The 18,550-nt window shown below is 47.7% G+C and overlaps 1 protein-coding gene across 2 annotated transcripts in view; it reads right to left on the bottom strand.

Annotated features, from left to right (window-relative positions):
* The window catches only part of Scn10a (sodium voltage-gated channel alpha subunit 10), a 95,263-nt gene that overhangs the window by 22,504 nt on the left and 54,209 nt on the right, over window positions 1–18,550 (bottom strand). Inside the window, exons 15-19 of one of the 2 annotated variants that reach the window (XM_041676945.1) lie at window positions 8,029–8,385; window positions 6,209–6,661; window positions 4,500–4,640; window positions 2,492–2,615; window positions 1,110–1,264 (exon numbers count right to left, since the gene is read on the bottom strand). In XM_041676945.1, coding sequence (XP_041532879.1) covers window positions 1,110–1,264; window positions 2,492–2,615; window positions 4,500–4,640; window positions 6,209–6,661; window positions 8,029–8,385 — 1,230 coding nt within the window. The remainder of the gene's footprint in view (window positions 1–1,109; window positions 1,265–2,491; window positions 2,616–4,499; window positions 4,641–6,208; window positions 6,662–8,028; window positions 8,386–18,550) is intronic. The other variant, XM_041676946.1, reaches the window with a different exon arrangement.

The following is an 18,550-nucleotide window of genomic DNA, read 5'->3' as shown; positions in this document are numbered from 1 at the left end:
CTAGACTGTAGAGAGAGAGGAGAAGAGAGAAGGGAGCAGCAGCAGGGTACAGAGAACAAAGAAGGGCACCTTTTGGGGCAGGCCCATGGGAAGACAGAAGCTGTGGGTGCTGAGGAAGGCAGATTAGCTTGGACCCCATCTGAGTCTCTGACACCAGCATTTTCGTGTGTCAAAGTATTGGCTAAATGGGAACAGTAAGTCCCTTCCAATGCCTGTGTCCACTTGGCTTAATTAGACTGGGCACTTTCCCTTGTCTTCAGGGTCCAGCATTTGGCCAGCAGCCTCTGGAGTATTGCAGAGCCCCACAAGTTTCTATTCCCTAAAACCCTGCTGTTCAATGGCTGTCAGCTGCCCGTGTCTGTATCAGCCTGCAGCTTGTCGGAAATGCAAGCTCTCGGGTTCTGTCAACTGGACCCGTGTTTCCACACTCCAGACGACTGGACTAGAGAAAATGATGCCTGAGAAGACTGTGAGACCGAAGAATCAGCGGGCACGTGGTTTGCTAAGAAGGGGAAGTTGAACTTGGTCTTCCGAAAAAGCCAGTGTTTGGAAGACCAGGGGGTAGAAAGCTAAGGGTTTGGGGATCCTTTATGGGTAAAGTTAGGTACTGCTGCTTTCTAGCTGGTGGCAGTGGGAGAGTCCTCCAACCATCTGAGTCTTAGTTTTCCATCTATAAAGTGGGAGGCATGCAATCATTGCTGGAAAAGCTTGTATCTAGGTTTAGAATGCTATGGGAGGGGCATACTGAATACCTCCCATGTGGTGTACTGGGGAAAGCTTTCCCACCATCTGTGGCCTGGGGATTTTTTGCTCAAGTCTTGGGGGCAGCCCCACCGAGGCAGCTCTAAGGTCTTTAGATGAAAGCCCAACCCAGCTGGAGGCCACTAAACCGGTGGGTGTCCGGTTTCCCTTACCAGCGCCCAGCTGGAGGCCATTGAGCCCGGGAACCCAGGTTTCCCTTCCCAGCACCCAGCTGGAGGCCACGGAGCCCGGGGACCCCGGTTTCCCTTCCCAGCGCCCAGCTGGAGGCCACGGAGCCCGGGGACCCCGGTTTCCCTTCCCAGCGCCCAGCTGGAGGCCATTGAGCCCGGGACCCTAGTTTCCCTTACCAGCGCTCCACTGCTGAGCAGGATCATGAAGATGATGAAACTCTCGAACCAGCTGTGCTCCACGATGCGGTAGCAGGTCTTCCGCAACTGCCAGCCCGTGGCCCACGGAAACTTACTGGTATTCACTTTGCAGCAGGGGCAGTGGCGAGTGCAGCCTGGAGGGAGAGGTGGTGGACAGGGTCCTAGTTAGCTCCAACTGTCAATTCGACACATCAGTAGCCTTATGGGTGTATCTGTATTGTCGTGACTGCTAATTGATGTTGGAGGGCTCCGCCCACTGTGGGCAGCACCATCCCCTAGGCAGCCGGTCCTGGACTCTGTAAGAAAGCTAGCTAAGAGTGAACCTGTGGGTAAGCACACACAGCATGCTTCACGTTCCTGCTTGAGTTCCCTACTCTGACTTCTCTCAAGGGTGACGGTGACTTAGAAGCCAAATAAATCCTTTCCTTCCCTCAGTTGCTTTTAGTCATGGTGTGTGATCATAATACTGGAGGGGAACTGGACTATATCACGAGGGATAGTCCAGCAGGATGACAGCGTTCTGGCCTGCTGGGAAAGCCCGTTATGCTCCATGGGGAAGACTCCTTTCCTGGAGTGGTCCTCCCCTTTCAGTCTAGCTCATTAGGTGCTCCTCCCATGCTGGCCTTACCATTCAGATGCTTTCCCAAGGCTTCTTCCTTTTTATAAATGAACCTGGTGGTCCCCATCCTCATGCCCACACAACCCTTCGAAGACTGACAAACAGTGAGTCCTGAATCTGATGGTACCTGGGAGGCTACAGCCTTACCCGTGCTGGACCTGGAGAGCCACATGTCTGGGGCAGGGTCTGGGTCCAGCTTAACCCAGTTCAAATGGAAGCAGGGACTCAATGAAACGTGGTTCCCCATAATTCCTACTTATTTAAAGTTACTGAGGCCACAACTACCTTCGTGATAGGAAGTATTTGTGTATTCATCTGTCATGTGAGTGTCTATGGAGACTGTAGTGTGCCTCGCTTTTGTAAATGCCAAGGGGGGAAGTGAATCAGCACAAGCCCCACTTTTCAGAACGACACCGAAGATGTAACAGAGCAGACACCCCGTGGCCCTCCCTCCTGTGGTTCTTCACATCTCCAACCAGTTCAGAGTGATACCCTTTCAAACTCAAGAGAGCTGGTACACAAGGTGTACCCAAGGGGGAGGAGGGCGGACGGTACACCGAGTCTATCTTTGTGGCATAGACAGTACTTGTGTCTGGCACAGGTGCCTCAGGCCTGGAGCGAGCCTGTTTGTTTGGTTCCCCTGGATGCTGGTTCATGGTTCTGCTCACACAGGCGCTGAGGTGAGAGCTGGGGCGGGACTCTAAACCTGATCAATGCGAACAGAGGTCCATGCTCCTTATACCTTCTGTGAAGCAGTCATCTGGCTGATCCAGCTCGTCTGCCAGCTCAGGGATCTTCCTGAGGATTGCCTCTGGATCCGGGCAGTCCACTGTGCTGCCCTCAGAAGAGCTTGTGTCGTCCTCTCCCTGTGGGGCAGAGGCGCAGGGCAGTGAAGGTGGCTCTTTGAGGAACCTGGGACACCTGTCCCTTGCAAGGTTAGCCCCCTCAGGGCCCAGGCTCTGCTGTCAACTGCCTTGGCTTGGGACTCAGCAGAAAGGCCAGGACACGGATGCTCCGTGCGGAGCCCTGTGGCTTAGCTGGGGCCTGATGGAGAGCTGGCAATGGCCCGAGACACTGTAATTACACCCATAAAGATGCTCAGCTTTCAATGCACTTGAATATTTAATCGGGGAGCTGTGTTGTGGGGCCCTGCTGTCCTCCCAGCGGCACTGGCCTGTAATGTCTCCAGACGAATTCAATTAGGAGGCAGAGCAGCTCTCCTGTTAGTGAACCTGATCACTTGGCTAATGGAGCCAAATGGGAGGGTGGGTCCCCATCTGTCACCGATAGCCCCTCCCTGCCTGGCCAGGGTTATGGCCAAGAAAACAAAAACAGAATTCAAACATACACCCAGAAGTTATGTGCGAAAGCACAGAGGAGGGAAAGCTAGCCAGGTGGTCCATAGATCAATTTAGAAAGGGCATGATACCCACAGGCAGAATGTGACAACCCTCAGCCACCAGGGACTAAACGGCTTGTGTCCAGGGCCCCCAAACCCCATCGCAGCCCATGCCCTTCTTATCTTAGTCTGCTGTGGTCAGCCTTGCCTGGGCTCAAAGCCAGTCGCTGACATTCCTCACGCCGAAGGGCTCGATAAGCGTGTGTGTGGGTGAATTGTGTTTGCCTTATCTTGGCCTGGTCCAGTGGCTGTCACACAGCTGCACTTGGGGGTGAGGTGTGAAGTTAAAGTCTTGAGTTCCCTACAGTGGCAGTGAAAACTCTAAAGTTCTGGTGCTTGTGTGTGTGTGTGACCGTGTGTGGAGGCGCATGAGCACTGACGTGCGTGCTTGCGGGAAAGCCCGAGGCTCAAGTCAGCCATCTTCCTCAGCTGCTCCCTCCTACTTTCTAGGCAGGATCTCCCACTGAACGTGGAGTTCGCTGACTTGCCTAGACTGGAGGACCACCAAACACCAGGGATCCTCCTGCCCCTCCCCCTGCACAACACTGAGATTATAGGAGTGGACTAGCGTGCCCAGCTCTTTACTTGGGGGCTGCGGATACAGAGTCAGGTTCTCTGCATGCCCACCAAGTGCGGTACCAGCTAAACCATCTTCCTCGCCAGAGACACCGCCTCTTCACAGGTAGCTCTCTCCACAAGCCTTTCCCCCAGGCTTTGTAGGTGACTCCATGGTTTATTTTTACCTCCTCCCGCATCCCACGGCTGAGTGTCCTCCCTGCTTGGTTTCTGTGAGGCTGTCAGCTTACCACGCACCTGGAGACAGCCTCCCTCCACCCCAGGCTGTTTTAGGCTAGAGAGAATGATGCGGACAAAGGAAAGAGGGAGCGCCCCCCAGGAAGACTCTCTCGCCCAGGAAACACCTCGACTCTGGCTGTTGTCTCCGAAAGATTACTTGACTCTCTTTGTTCGCTGCCTTTGTTCCTTTCTTTCTCTTGGCTGTCATTTTCTGGGCACTTACTCCATTTCAGACAAGAACTGAACATTTGATGAGCAGTATCTCATTTAAGCTTCCAAATAACCTTACCAAATAGGCACTGCCATGCAGTTCTATAGAACGAAAATGCAGAGGTTTAGGGGGCAGGAGCTGGCCCTGGGTCCCGCAGCCTGGGGGGGAGCCACACTCTCTCGTCCCATCCTTACAGCTGGGGTGAGGTTCAGCTGCATAGCATCACGTGTGATTAACCAGAGTCTGGAGGAGGAGGCCCTGTGGTTGGGATGCACCTCTGGTCCTGCCCCCATCCTCCAAGAGTATCCATTCTGTCGAGCCTCTCCAGGGAGCGCACATACCTACCTCAGCAGGGACCTGAGGGGTGCAGTCACCCTTCCATCTGTCACCCAGGTACGGAGCCAGGTCCTCCGAGGACATCCCAGAGCCTGGGCTCTTAGGCACTTCAAGGCCTTCGTGCCTTTGTTCTTCCGGCAGCTGTGCCTGCTGGTGAGAGAGGGTCCATCTGGGTAACTGAGTTAATTTCCATTGCTCATTTCCGAATCTGAAGAGCTTTGGCAGCTGACAGGCCTCCAGAGCTGAGGCCCTCACACAAGCACCTCACACACATGTGTACATGTGTGTGAAGTAAGCATGGGGGTGTATGTAACTCCTGGCTCCATCTGCATCTGTATGACCTTAGAAAATATATCTAATTTTTCTGATCTTTTTTGTTCCTTCTGTAAAATCAAGAAGGTGAGATTCACTTCATTTCGTTCTTTTGATCACTAAATATATTAATACATTTTTAAGTACATTGTAGGAGATTTGGTTCCACAATAACAGCCACGGCCCTCAGTACCTTGCCAGAAGTCAAGCTGGTCACGAACTAAGGTCATCTGAGCACGCTCACCCCACGGACTCCAAACTAACTGAACATGCGCTTGAGTGGCAGACAACCATCAGAGAGTTCATGTCCCTCACTCCCGGGAGGTGACACTGTGGCCTCGGCTGTCACTCAGACAAAGGAATCTAGAAAATGATAGTTGATAGCAGCAGCTGCTGGGTATAGATGACAACTGCGGGGGAGGAAGGCGATGGGAGAGCTGTGGACACCAGGCATAGCTCTAGTGGCCTGGCCAGCAGCGCTGTGTGTCCCTGGGGATGCTCGGGGGCCCCCTGTACCCCTCGTGGAACACAATGGATGCCCCGGGTCACTGAGGTACCAGCTTATGGCACTAGGACCCTGTGCGTTATCAGAAGGCATCAGGGTGCCTTAAAGTCTTTGGTTCTGAACATTTCCTCCCGACATCTCTTGTCTGGAAGAACTCTGTAAAGGTGTCAGAACAGCCAGGAGGAGGAGCTGAGCTGAGCCTGTGTTCTGATGACACCTGGTTCTGCGGCATACCCTTAGCCACTCATGGAAGAGCACAGGTTGCTGGAGTGAGGGCATCATACGTGAAAGATTTGTAATGGAAAGCGCCTTGGAGTGGTCTGGGCTCACCTGCCCCTGCCCCCATTTGTCTTCCTAAGGATGCTGAAGCTTTCTCCTCGCTGAGGTGAAGTAGTGCCTCCTCTGGAATGCAGGGCATGGTTTCAGTTTCTGTTTGGCAGGGCTGCCTAAGCCTGGGTTGCCAGGAGCTCAGCGTACTGCCACCCTGATGTTGGAGAGCCTCTCAGAGGGTTAATCTTCCTTGTTTACTTGGCTGGATTTCGAATCACCATGGAAACACACCTATAGGTGTGTCTTTGAGAAGGAAAGCCCTACCCTGAATGTGGGCAGTATCCCTGTAGACTGGGGTCCTGGGCTGAATAAAGAAGAGACACCAGCCTTCATCTCTGTTCCCCAGCTGTGACCCAATGTGACTATGTCATCCATCCATGACGGAGCAGACCTTCAGACCAGGTGACAAAACGAGTTCTTCTTCTCCCTTTAAGCTGCTTCTATCAGATATGTTGTCAGAGTGATGGGAAAAGTGACTAACAGTCACTAACATTTCTCTTCTGCCTAGGGCCACTCTCTGCTAAGGCTCCGCCCACTTCCTGCGGCTGTCTGCCCACTGAGGAACACTTACCTCTCCTTTGGGGCTCTCTTCCTTCCAAGAGCTCTGAGAATTCTGTTCAATGTCTTCCTCGAGCTCCTCGAGATCAGATTCTCCCTCGGCAATGGGGACTGAGACCCACACGTTAGCATCGGTGATGAAGTCCCTGTGGTCTTCCTTGGGGCCGTTGAGAGCTGGCTTTGCTGGGCTCCCCACTGCATTGTTGACGGCATCAGCAGCAATGTGGTTCTCAGCTTTGGAGTTGGGGAGGGAGGGTTTTACCCCGAGCTGGGGCTCCACCTTTGGCCAGAGGAGCCAGCAGTGGCTCCTGAAGTAACTGGAAATGGCCTGACTGGACCGATGGCCAAATGCCTGAATCCTGGCCAATGCTACCTGCAAGTTGTTGACCTCCCCATCATCCTCCGGGGCTGTGAGATTGTCAGCACTGAAGGAGTTCAGCAGCAAGGCGATGAAAAGGTTGAGCACCTAAGGGAAGGTGTGGAAGGGGAGGCACATCCATCACTTTGCATTGGAAGCCGAGAAAGAGAGAGACGGATTCTGGTCCTTGGTCTTACTCCTATTCAGTGTTGCTGGCTAGCATGGAAGATAGTGTCACCGCATTCAGGTGGCTCTTCCCTCCTCTGTCAAACCTCTCTGGAAATGCCTGCATGGGCACACCTAGAGGTGTGTCCTAGGTGGCTCCTACCAAGTTACAATCAATACGGGCCACCACAGAGGCTCTCCAGCACCTCACTGGCAGAGTCTTGATCACTCAGGCCTCCTCTGCCCTGGGCTGTCCCTGCTCACCTGGAAGACTCATGTCTTCGCAGAATGCATGCCCTGGGTACCATGAGGAGAGTTTGGCGATGTCTTGGGAACCCTGCCTTGTGAGGACAAGGATTCCTCGCCACAGTAGGGGGCAGTGCTGCTGATGTCAAAGAAGCAACCAGAGGGTGGTGCGTTAGGTGGTCTGCCACGAAGAACTAGCAGAAGGCATGTGTGTCCCCGGGGAGCAGGGTGGGAAACAGACAAGTGTGAACGTGTGTTTATCCTCTCAGCGGAGCCTTCTCAAGTCTTTAAGACAGAGGCAAATTGACTGACTTCTAGAGGACAAGGTTCTGCTCTTAGACCATACCTCCCTCCCAGAGCCCGAGGCTGCGCACAGACATTCACTCACAGGTAGAGGGGGTGGAGATGGGGTGGAGAAGGAGGGCTGGGACTAATTGGTTCTCCCGAGGGACATCCCCTAAACTTGAGAGCAGATTCAAACAGTGTGACCATTCAGACCCAAGCGGAGAGCCCTTTACTCTCCTTTGAGCACTGCAGACCAGGGAAAAACTTCCTTTCCATGATGAAAAGCCATGTCTTTCACCCCCTGTAATTTAATTCTGCCCATCCACCCATGAATAAGCATTGCTTTCTTGGTTTAAAGCAAATTAGGGCCTAAGAAAGCCACTCTTCCGTCCCGAGTCACTCAGCTGGAAAATGCTGGAGGGGGGTTTTCCTCCTCGTCTACAGGCTTGTTCCTGGAAAGCCAGGTTGTCCCCTGAAAGCACACGCCCAGTGTGTGTCCTACATGACTCTGATGAGTCTGAAGGCCCTCCAATCATTCCAGAGTGTTTGTATGTCTGTATGTGTGAGGGTGTGCCTGTGGATGTCTGAGGACAACTCCTGCGGCCATTCCTTAGAAGGAATATACCTTGTTTTTGTGTCAGAGTCTTCCACTTGCAAAATAAATAATAACCCACTAAGTAGGCGAGGCAGGCTGGTCAGCAAGTCCTAGGGGATCCGCCCATCTCTGCCTCCCCAACACTGTGGGGGTGTCACTCAGCCTTTGTGGGGTCCCTACTCACCACCAGGTTCCCCAGCACCATCACAGTCAAGAACAAGATGAGGCAGATGGATTTCTCGCCGACTTCCATGCAGACCCACATGTTCTCAATCCACTCCCCGCACAGGATCCGGAAGATGACGAGGAAGGAATGGAAGAAGTCACACATGTGCCAGCGAAGCTTCTCGTCCTTCCACAGAGCGACGCCGTCCTTGCACCCGTAGTACTCCCCGAGAAGCTGCTTTCCGACCAGGGCGAAGATGAAGACGATGATGGCCAGGATGAAGGTCAGGTTGCCCAGCGCCCCCACTGAGTTGCCGATGATCTTGATGAGCATGTTCAGGGTGGGCCAGGACTTGGCCAGCTTGAAGACCCGCAGCTGTGGAAAAGCAGACACTGTCTCAGGTCCTGGTTGCTCTTCTCGGCACCTTCTAACTGAAGTCCTGACTATAAACCAAGCTTGTGGTACAAGCATCAGGTCATCGTACAAGTTTGGGGAGCTCTCCGGAGGCTGCTTTCAAAGACTTTCCTTTTATAAGTTACTCAGCTATGATCATCCTCCAGTCGTCCCTAAGTTGAATGTACTCCCCTGATCTAAGTGGCTCATATTGGAGAGGTCAGTCTGTCATCTCTAGTCTGTCTCATAGCCATAGACTGGACTCTTCCTGGACACGGGCCTGCTGTCTCTCTTGGCTTAGCTCTGACTGGGACTCACAGTAAGAACAACCTCACTCTTGACCCAAAGAGGAGCTAGCCTCCCTCACTTAGGGCACAGTCCACTGCCTCAGACACGCATTGGTTAACCATCTGTTGTGTCTTGGGATAGCTGACAGCCTCTGTTGTCCCTACCGGCTCCGAAACACTTAAGTATGGTTTCATGAATCCAGAATTCACACATTCGTTGGATTGACCAATCATCCTCCTTCTCTTACTGAAGTCCAGTTGTGCTTGGCATGGTCCTGAACTGGTTTGGGGGTGTGTGGAGAAAGGGGGTGGGCTCCTTCTTCTATGGAATTAGCGGTTAGGGACTGAGATAGGATGAAGACTTAAACTCTTCATGGCAGGGCATGGGGTCACAGCTTCGATGGTAAAGTGCTCGCCATAGAAGAGTAAGGAACTCAGTTCAGTCCCCAACACCCAAATGAAAACCGGTGCAATACTGGATGGTAGCAGTGCACGCCTTTAATCCTAGTGCTCGGAAGGCAGAGGCAGGTGGATCTCTGAGTTCAAGGCCAGCCTGGTCTGCAGAGTGAGCTCCAGGACTGTCTCTATAACTACTGAGAAACCCTATCTGGAAAGAAAACCCACAAAAAACCAACCAAACAAAAAGAGCTGGGTGCAGAGGTGAGCACCTCTAGTCCCAGCACCTGGGAGACAGACAGGAGGGTTTCTGTGGTTTGCGGGCCAGTCAGCCTAGCTGAACTGGTGAACTCAAGATTCAGCTGGATAAAAGAGTAACGTAGATCCATTAGACTCATAGGTGAGTGCCTTGCTCAGCCATCAACATAGAAGCTTCCTCCGGCAGCAGATGGGAACAATACAGAGAGAAGCTTCCTCCACAGGCAGACGTTATTCACAGAGTGACAGACCTTGGGACACTCAGTCTCTATCAAATTCCTCCCCTTGCCGGGCGATGGTGGCGCACGCCTTTAATCCCAGCACTCGGGAGGCAGAGGCAGGCGGATCTCTGTGAGTTCGAGACCAGCCTGGTCTACAGAGCTAGTTCCAGGACAGGCTCCAAAGCCACAGAGAAACCCTGTCTCGAAAAAGCAAAAAAAAAAAAAAACAAAAAAAAAACAAAAACAAATTCCTCCCCTTGAGTCAGGGAACCCTGTGTAAGAGGAGGCAGAAAGAGTGTAAGAACCAGAGGAGATGGGGGACATCAAGAAAACAAGACTCTCTAATTCATTGTGTTTAAATTTCATAGGAACTCACAGAGACTGAGGCAGCCTCTACAGGGGCCTGCACGGGTCTGCACCAGGTCCTCTGTGTGTATTGTTAGAGTTCTTATGGGATTCCTGTGTGAGAGAACAAGTGGGTCTCTGGTTCTTGTGCCTTCTCTTCTCCTTCTGTTTGTTTGTCTTGTCCAACTCCAATGTGATAGTTTTTGTTTTATTTTATATTTTATTTTGTTATGTTTCATTACTATACCTTAGAAGCCTGTTTGTTTTCTAACGAGAGACAGAAAAGGAGTGGATCTGGATGGGAGGGAAAGTGGGGAGAAGCTGGGAAGGGTAGAGAGGAAAAATTGTAATCAGGATATATTACATGAGATAAAATTCATTTTCGATAAAAGAAAAAAGCAGTAGTGTGGATAGTGATTGAGGAAGACACGTGATGTTGACCTCTGACATTCACAAACACATATGTGTATAGTTGCCCCCACAGGAACATATAGACATGAACACACACACACACATGCGCACATGCACACACACATACAGTATAGATCTAAATAGACCGAGGTCTACAACAGAGCAAAAGTACTGTGCACAAAGATGCACAAACATTTGAAAATCCATTCATGTGATCCCCTAGCTCTCCAGCAAGAAATACACAGGCTCCGCTGTCAGCAATCAGTCAACGTGTGTGCACAGAGCACCTACTAGGAGACACACTCAGGCCCAGGCGCTAGGATGGGGGGCTGAACAGAAAGCATGGCGGCCATCTCATCACCCAAACGCAAGACAAACCCTGAGACAGTAGGTGCTGTGTCCACACCGTGTCCGTCGGCTTGTCTGTGGGAGGAGTAGCCCCTCTGAAATGGACTGTCCTCCCAGTGGACCCAGAGATTAGAGGAGCAGCCCTGGGCAGAAGCAGTGATAGACACAAGAGAAGATGGAGCAGCAGTCATTCAGTGGAGCCCTTTGCGGAGGCGACAGGGAACCCCGACTTCCCAAACAGAAGTCTTCATTCTTAGTAAGTTCTGGACAAATGGAAATGGACAGGGAAGATAAGGCCCGACACTGGATAGCAGCCACCCACCACACTGCAGAGCCTTGGGGACAGTGAGGGACACGGGGAGGTGTTTATTGGCACCTGAGCAAAGATATCAGGTATCACACTCTAGTCAGAATAACTATGAACGAAAGAGAAATGGCAGGCCAGAGAGATGGCACAGCAGTTGCAGAAGACTAGGGCTTGGCTCCCAGCACCCCGCTGAATGGCTCACAGCTGCCTGCATCTCCAGTTCCATAGATGATGCCCACTTCTGAACTCCAGGGAGATTGCATTGACAAGTATACACACACGCACACACACACACACACACACACCCATCTATCTATCTATCTATCTATCTATCTATCTATCTATCTATCTATCATCTATCTATCTTCTATCTATCTATCTATCTATCTATCTATCATCTATCTATCTATCATCTATCTCTCTACCTATCATCTATCTCTCTATCTCTCTATCTCTCTATCTATCTATCTATCTATCATCTATCTACCTATCATCTATCTATCTATCTATCTATCTATCTATCTATCATCTATCTACCTATCATCTATCTATCTATCATCTATCTATCTATCTATCTATCATCTATCTATCTACCTATCATCTATCTATCTATCATCTATCTATCTATCATCTATCTATCTATCCTCTATCAATCACCTATCTATTTATCATCTATCTATCTATCTATCTATCTATCTATCTATCTATCTATCTATCTCCTATCTATCTATCTATCATCTATCTATCTACCTATCATCTATCTATCTATCTATCTATCTATCTCCTATCTATTTATCTATCTATCTATCTATCTATCTGTCATCTATTTATCTATCTACTTATCATCTATCTATCTATCTATCTATCTATCTATCTATCTACTATCTATTTATCTATCTATCTATCTATCTATCTACCTATCATCTATCTATCTATCTATCATCTATCTATTTATCATCTATCTATCATCTATCTATCTATCATCTATCATCTATCTATCTATCTATCTATCTATCTATCTATCTCCTATCTATTTATCTATCTATCACCTATCTATCTCCTATCTATTTATTATCTATCTATCTATCTATCTATCTATCTATCTATCTATCTATCTATCATCTATGTTAGGCAATGACACTCACCTTAATTGGACTTGGCTAAGAAAATTCATGGTTTCCTTAGGTAAAGTGAGAGGGTTAAATATTAATATTAGAACCTCCGTAGTGAGATTGTTAATTGCCATCATTAATCTCTTGTGAAACTATAAGCAAACCGTGTATTCTCCTCAACCCAGTACATGGCTTGAGTCATCGTCTATTACTTTTGGTCTTTATAAAGACAAAACAAACAATAAAAATAACCAGGACCTGCCTACTGTGTTCCAAACATATCTGGGCTTGGAGTTCCTGATTCTCAGCTGGTCAGTCAGTACACAGTAGGGAGTGTCCGCTGTGGGACTGTGGTCAGTCAGCATACAGTAGGGAGTGTCTGCTTCTGGGGCTCTGGTCAGTCAGTCAGCACACAGTAGGGAGTGTCCGCTCCTGGGACTGTGGTCAGTCAGCATACAGTAGGGAGTGTCTGCTCCTGGGGTTCTGGTCAGTCAGCACACAGTAGGGAGTGTCTGCTCCTGGGGTTCTGGTCAGTCAGCACACAGTAGGGAGTGTCTGCTCCTGGGGCTCTGGTCAGTCAGCACACAGTAGGGAGTGTCCACTGCTGGGGCTCTGGTCAGTCAGCACACAATAGGGAGTGTCCGCTGTGGGGCTGTGGCCAGGCAGCACACAGTAGGGAGTGTCCGCTGTGGGGCTATGGCCAGGCAGCCCACTGGCTCCTGCTCATCCTGAATGAGCAGAGATGAGCACTAACTGCCCTGTGTCCTCGCTCCCCACAGCCATCACCTTTGCCCCGCCCAGCTAATTATTCTCCACAGTCTTTGTCCAAAATATATTATGACAAAGAAATTCTTCACAGATCATGCAATAACTTATAAACAATCATTTTTGGCAGGTGCTGAATATTCATCTATAATTAATATACCACTTCTTTAATTAATCTCAGAATTAATATAAAAACTTCACTTTGAGGGAAACAGGCTAGAAAGAAGCCATGGTATTTATGCGGCTAAAAACTGACTTGAAGCCAATTTATCTTAAACTCCCCCTCTTCTTCCCTCTTGCTCTTTTCATAATTATCTCCCCCCCCCCCGTTTTTCTCTCCTTTTCCCCAACCCCTCTCTGAATCTCATGTAGCCAGTCTGGTCTCAAACTCACTATTTATCCAAGGAAGCCTTTGAATTCTTGATTTTCTTATCTCCACGCCACCAGCCCTGGGATCACAGGGCCACTATACCTGGTTTTATGTGGTACTGGGGACGGACCCGGCTCTTCATGTGTGCTAAGCAAGCACTGATCTACAGTTTTCTTTAATGAAGATCTTTTTTTTTTCTAGAATAGAATGAAAGGCAGATCTGATCTCCATGGAGGAAGTCACCATTTGATGATGAAACAAGTCTTATGGTTGTAAAAGAAATCAGAAGACAGGGCTACCTGATAGAGCATATTGAGTTCTCCTCCCACAAATACTGCAGAAAATGTAAAATCTTAATCACACCAATAACCCATAGGTAAAGTATGCATTTTATCTAAATATTAAACAAACGTGAAGGTTCAATTTACTTCCTTTTGGACTCAAAGGAAAGCAGTTTCCCGTGTCCCTGGCAAACACTCAGCGTTGAGATGCTGGGTTGATGCTCGGAATGGAGATGGAGGCAATTCAAAGCACAGTACTTCCGGGCCCAAGCGTGACACCCTCTGATTTTCTATGCCTCTCCCACAGCCCCCACAGAAGCCACCCACTGAGGTGGGGATATCATGAGATGGGATAATCCTGAGACCCGAGTTACCCTGGAGCAAACTCTCCAACCAGTGACAAGTATGCTATGCCACTTCACAGACTAATTGTTACTGAAAATAATTGTATTTATTCTGACTAGCATAGAAATTGGTTCATTGAAAAGAGATGACGCCATTTAAAAACCACACTGTGTGTGCCACTGGCTTTGTGGTTATACTGTGAACAACCGGAAAACTGACAGAAAAAGACTTGGAAAGTGTTATCTGTTATCAGCGACAAGCACATTGCTTGTCATAATTCCAGGGTAGACTCTGAGTTTCCTGAGCTACCATGAGAGAAGGGTTTGTACAACCCGAGAGTTGGGAGGCTGGGACTGAAGGCCGTTGGGTAGAGGGCTTGCTTAGCATGTTCAGGATGCTAGGCTCGATCCCCAGCATTTCGTAAACCGTGGTGGTGCAGACCCATAATCCTAGCGCTTGGGAGGTGGAGGATGGAGGATCGGAATTCAGAGTCATTTTCAGCTACAGAGCAAGCTGGAGGCTTGTACTACAAGATCCCACCTCAAAACCAAATCCAAAGGAAACATCTGTACTTGAGTATCAGTTTGTGGCTGACTATGTTTATCAAGATATTCTAAGACAGACATATGATTCGGGAATATCTTACCAATGTATAAGAAATGAAGGAAATAGAATCCAGACATTTTGCTCCTAGAAGATTTGGGGAAGCGCCTTGCTTTTCATAACTAACAATGAAATCGCGTCTTTGGGTATTAGAAACGAGATCACACTGATGATGACTCACCATTTCTATTGAGAAAGAAAGGCCATGGTGAAAGGAAAGAACTGAGGATCACGTCAGAGAATGCGCTTGTGGGTGCGTGTGTGCCATAATACAGCCCTGGAGCCAGCTACGTGGTTAAGGAAATGGCATCATATAGAAAATCAGGAGCTCTCAGGACTTACGAACCCTGCCTCTCGCTCTTCCTAAGAGGGAAGCAAACCATGAGGATGGCAAGGCTGTCTTCAGGGGCAGCAGATCCCATCTGCAGAAGCCCAGCTAGGGCCTGAGACTTGCACCAGACTGGGATATGGGTGAGAAACAGAACTTCGCTGGATTCAGTGGCTGAGATTTGGAGTTCTCTACTTAACTAATGTTTTCTTTTGGAGCTGAGGGGTGGAATCCAGGTCCTTGTGGATGCTATAAAAGCACTTTATTGCTGAGCACAGCCCCCAATTAAAAATATATAAAATCAAAATACTTGCTATGTAATGAGCTGAAACAAACAATTGTTATAAAATGTGGCTGTCCTGGGAGAAAGTAAAGATTTTAGCTAACTTTTAATTTTGCCTAAGCCAACAACTGAAGCTGTAATTTCAAAACCAACTGCTCAAAGAATTAAAACAGGACATTTAGTAAAAAAAAAAAAAAAGAGGGGGGCATAATCAAAGAGAGGTGGGGAGGGGAAAAAGACAGCTGAAAAAAAGGAGGGAGAGAGAGAGATCAAGTTAAGATAGATGTTCATTTACTTTGAGATGGATGTACTCAGTGCTTTGGCTCAAAGATGAAGACTGGCTTGCCGGAACTGAGCAAGGACCCGACGTCTGACTGTATGTGATCTGCAAGAGGCACACGAAGGTGGAAGTAGGAGCATGGATACAAAGATGCTGGGCGAACTCTAAAGCAGAAGAAAGCAGGCTCCGTAATTACTGTCAAGGAAAAAACAGACTTATAAAAAAAGGTAAAAACAATCTTTATAGCACAAAGAAGGTTATTCTTAATAATAAAAGTTTGATATTACCAGGAAGCTATAAAACTTAAAATATGTGTGCACTCGGTAATCCAGACTCAAGATAGAACCACACGAGCAACAGATACACCGTAATCACAGCAGAGATATTTTAAGCACTACTTTCTCAGTAATTGCTATAACAAGCAGTAGACAACAGTAAGCCAGGGTATAAAATGCCTCCTGTCATAAAGTTTCTCTACCCGCAGCACAGAGGCAGCGCTGCAGCCCGCGAGGGCACAAAGGCAGCGCTGTAGCCCGCGAGGGCAGCAGACAGGTCCTAGTTAAAGTGTAAGAATATTTCCAACATACTGAGCCAAAGAGAAGGGATGGATAAGATGTAAAACCTTAAAACCAACAACATCCATTCTTTGACTTTAATACAACAGAGCTAGAACCCGACCACACAACTGGAATCCCCCACGTTCTGAAATGAAGAACGGCCCTTCCTATTAACCCTTGAGTACAAGGATAAATTAAAGTTGAAATTAGGAAGCATTTAGAATCAAACAAGAAAAAAATCTACAGATTAAAGCAGTTCTTAGAAGGAAATAGAAGTCTTACATGAATATATAAGAAAAATAGATCGGAAACTGCATGTTGTGAAGTTAGGAAAGAACAAAATATGAAGGCTGGAGAATGTAATTAAGATGAGACGAACGATTAATTGAAATCGGAAAACATCAATGATGCAGAGAGGATCAATGGGCTACAAGTTGGTTCTTTGAAGAAGCTAATTAAATTGATGGCTCTTAACGAGACTAATGAAAAATGACGAGAGCAAACACGAGTAATCGTTGCTAAGAAAGGTACGGCATGAACGCAGCTGACAAAGACCCTTCACGAATAAGACAGCACCTTCAACTCCAGGACAATAACACTAGAAAAGAAGAGTCTGTCTCCAGAGTAAAAACAATTTGCCAAACAAGCCTGAGAAATAAAGCCGGACTCGGCTCAAGACGTCGGGAAAATCCAATCACTAAGGAAAGTCCTGATCCCAGAGACAGCTTCCCTACAGAACTCCTTCAAACTCCTAAGGAGCAAGTGATTCCAAAACCACATTCTGCATTAAAAAAGGAGATATTTCTCAGTTTTTTTTTGCAAAGAGTAGCATATGCTTGATATCAAAACCTAGGAAGGATTATGTAAAATTAAAAAAACCCAATTTATGAAAATGGATGCAAAAGCCTCACAGATTACTAGCAAATTGAACCTGTTCATTTAAATGTATTAAACTTATTCATTTTATTAAAAATGCATCACCAACAAATTGGGCTTGCTCTATGAATGTAAAGATTCAGCAACAGAAACTCAATTTTTAAAAATATAACGTGTCTCTGTGTGTGTGTGTGTGTGTGTGTGTGTGTGTGTGTATCTGTGCATCTGAGTCAGTAGCCAATGGAGGCCAGAAGAGGGCGAAGGATCCCCTGGAGCTACTGAAGGTTGTAAGCCATTTAGCGTGGGTGCTGAGAACCAAAAGGGTCCTCCGCAGGAGCAGCAGGTGATTTTAACCACTGGCTATCTCTCCAGACCCTATGGTTATCTCAATGTTATTTTCTCTTTCTTTTAGAGGTAGAATAAATCTGATCTCTCTCACTTTTCTGTTTTTCTTTTTTTGGTTGACGTGAAATATGGGACAGGAGGTGATGTCTCTGTTTGTGTATATATGTGTAAAGATCAAATTAGGTAATTAGCATACATGCTATCTTCACCATTATCATTTTTTCTTGGTAATAACATTCAGAATCCTCTCCTGGGCCACTTTGAAATTTGCAATGCATCATTATTAACTGTTAATGGGATTGTCTTATATGCAGAACAATGGTCTGATAAAATTAAATATCTATTCATGATAACTACTTAACAAAAGAAAGCTGGTAAAGGTTTTTCATTAAAGAAAAAGCTTCAGAAGCGTCAGGCTTGTTGAGCTATTGGGAGTATTGTCTTTGCAGTCAAGAAAACAAGGTTGTTCGTTATTAAGACTTCTTTTCAGTGGGTACTAGATGTCCTAGCTGGCGCAGTCACATAGTAAGAAGAATCAAACGGCACAGGGCTTAGAAAAGAAAAACAAAATGTATTGTTTGCACATGATATGATCATGTTGAAAAATCTAAAAGAATCCATGAATGAACCATCAGAATCAACAAAGGGGACTTCCGGGTACAAAAATATTAACTGTCAGAATACTGGCTCAAATTAGCAAAGACCACTTCAAAATATGTAAGATCTGTATGGAGAAATGGTGGGAAAATCATCAACTTGGAAGGCTGAATTGGATGGAGAGGGTGCTGTCTTTATAGATCAGCAGATCACATAACACAGTTTCAGTTGCTTCCCACACTGACTGCTAGACTTTATTGCAGTCCGGATGAAGAGAAGACTTAGGAGTTCTGTGTCTGTGTAGCTGTGGACATAGCTGCTTCTCAAAGCAGACCGGAAGCCAGAGGCCAGCACATTCTCAGAGTGAATTAGCTACTCTTCTCATCGCTGTAATCAAGCAGGAAGAATTAAGAGGGTTTAGGGAACACAGTTCATTATGCAGGAAAAGATGGTGGCGGCGACGTCAGAGGTCCCAGCCAGAGAGAGAGGATGGCTGGTTCTCAGTTTACTTCCTCCATTTTAATCTGCCCGCCCCTACCTCCCATGCCTCTCACGTCCAGGGCAACCTTCCCCTCTCAGTTAACCCTGTGGGAAGCACCCTCACAGACAGCCTCAGAAGTTGTCTCCTCTGTGATTCTAAGCTCAGTCAAGTTGGCAATGAAGGTAGACAGACCAGCACAGCGGGTGACTGGGTTTATAGACACAGCCATGTTCTAAGTGCAGTAATTAAGATGGCACAATACTAGAGCAAAGACAGACTGATAGACGCCTTAAATCATGACCAGTGGGGGTATTCGGGGAAGGGCAAGAATTTTCTTTTTTTCTCTCTTCT

The sequence above is a fragment of the Microtus oregoni genome, unplaced genomic scaffold (genome assembly GCF_018167655.1).
Source record: "Microtus oregoni isolate MIOR12 unplaced genomic scaffold, Mior012 000028F_ref0000031, whole genome shotgun sequence".
NCBI lineage: Eukaryota > Metazoa > Chordata > Mammalia > Rodentia > Cricetidae > Microtus > Microtus oregoni.
The sequence above is the reverse complement of the archived record's forward strand: the minus strand, read 5'-3'. Positions and strand labels throughout refer to the sequence as shown.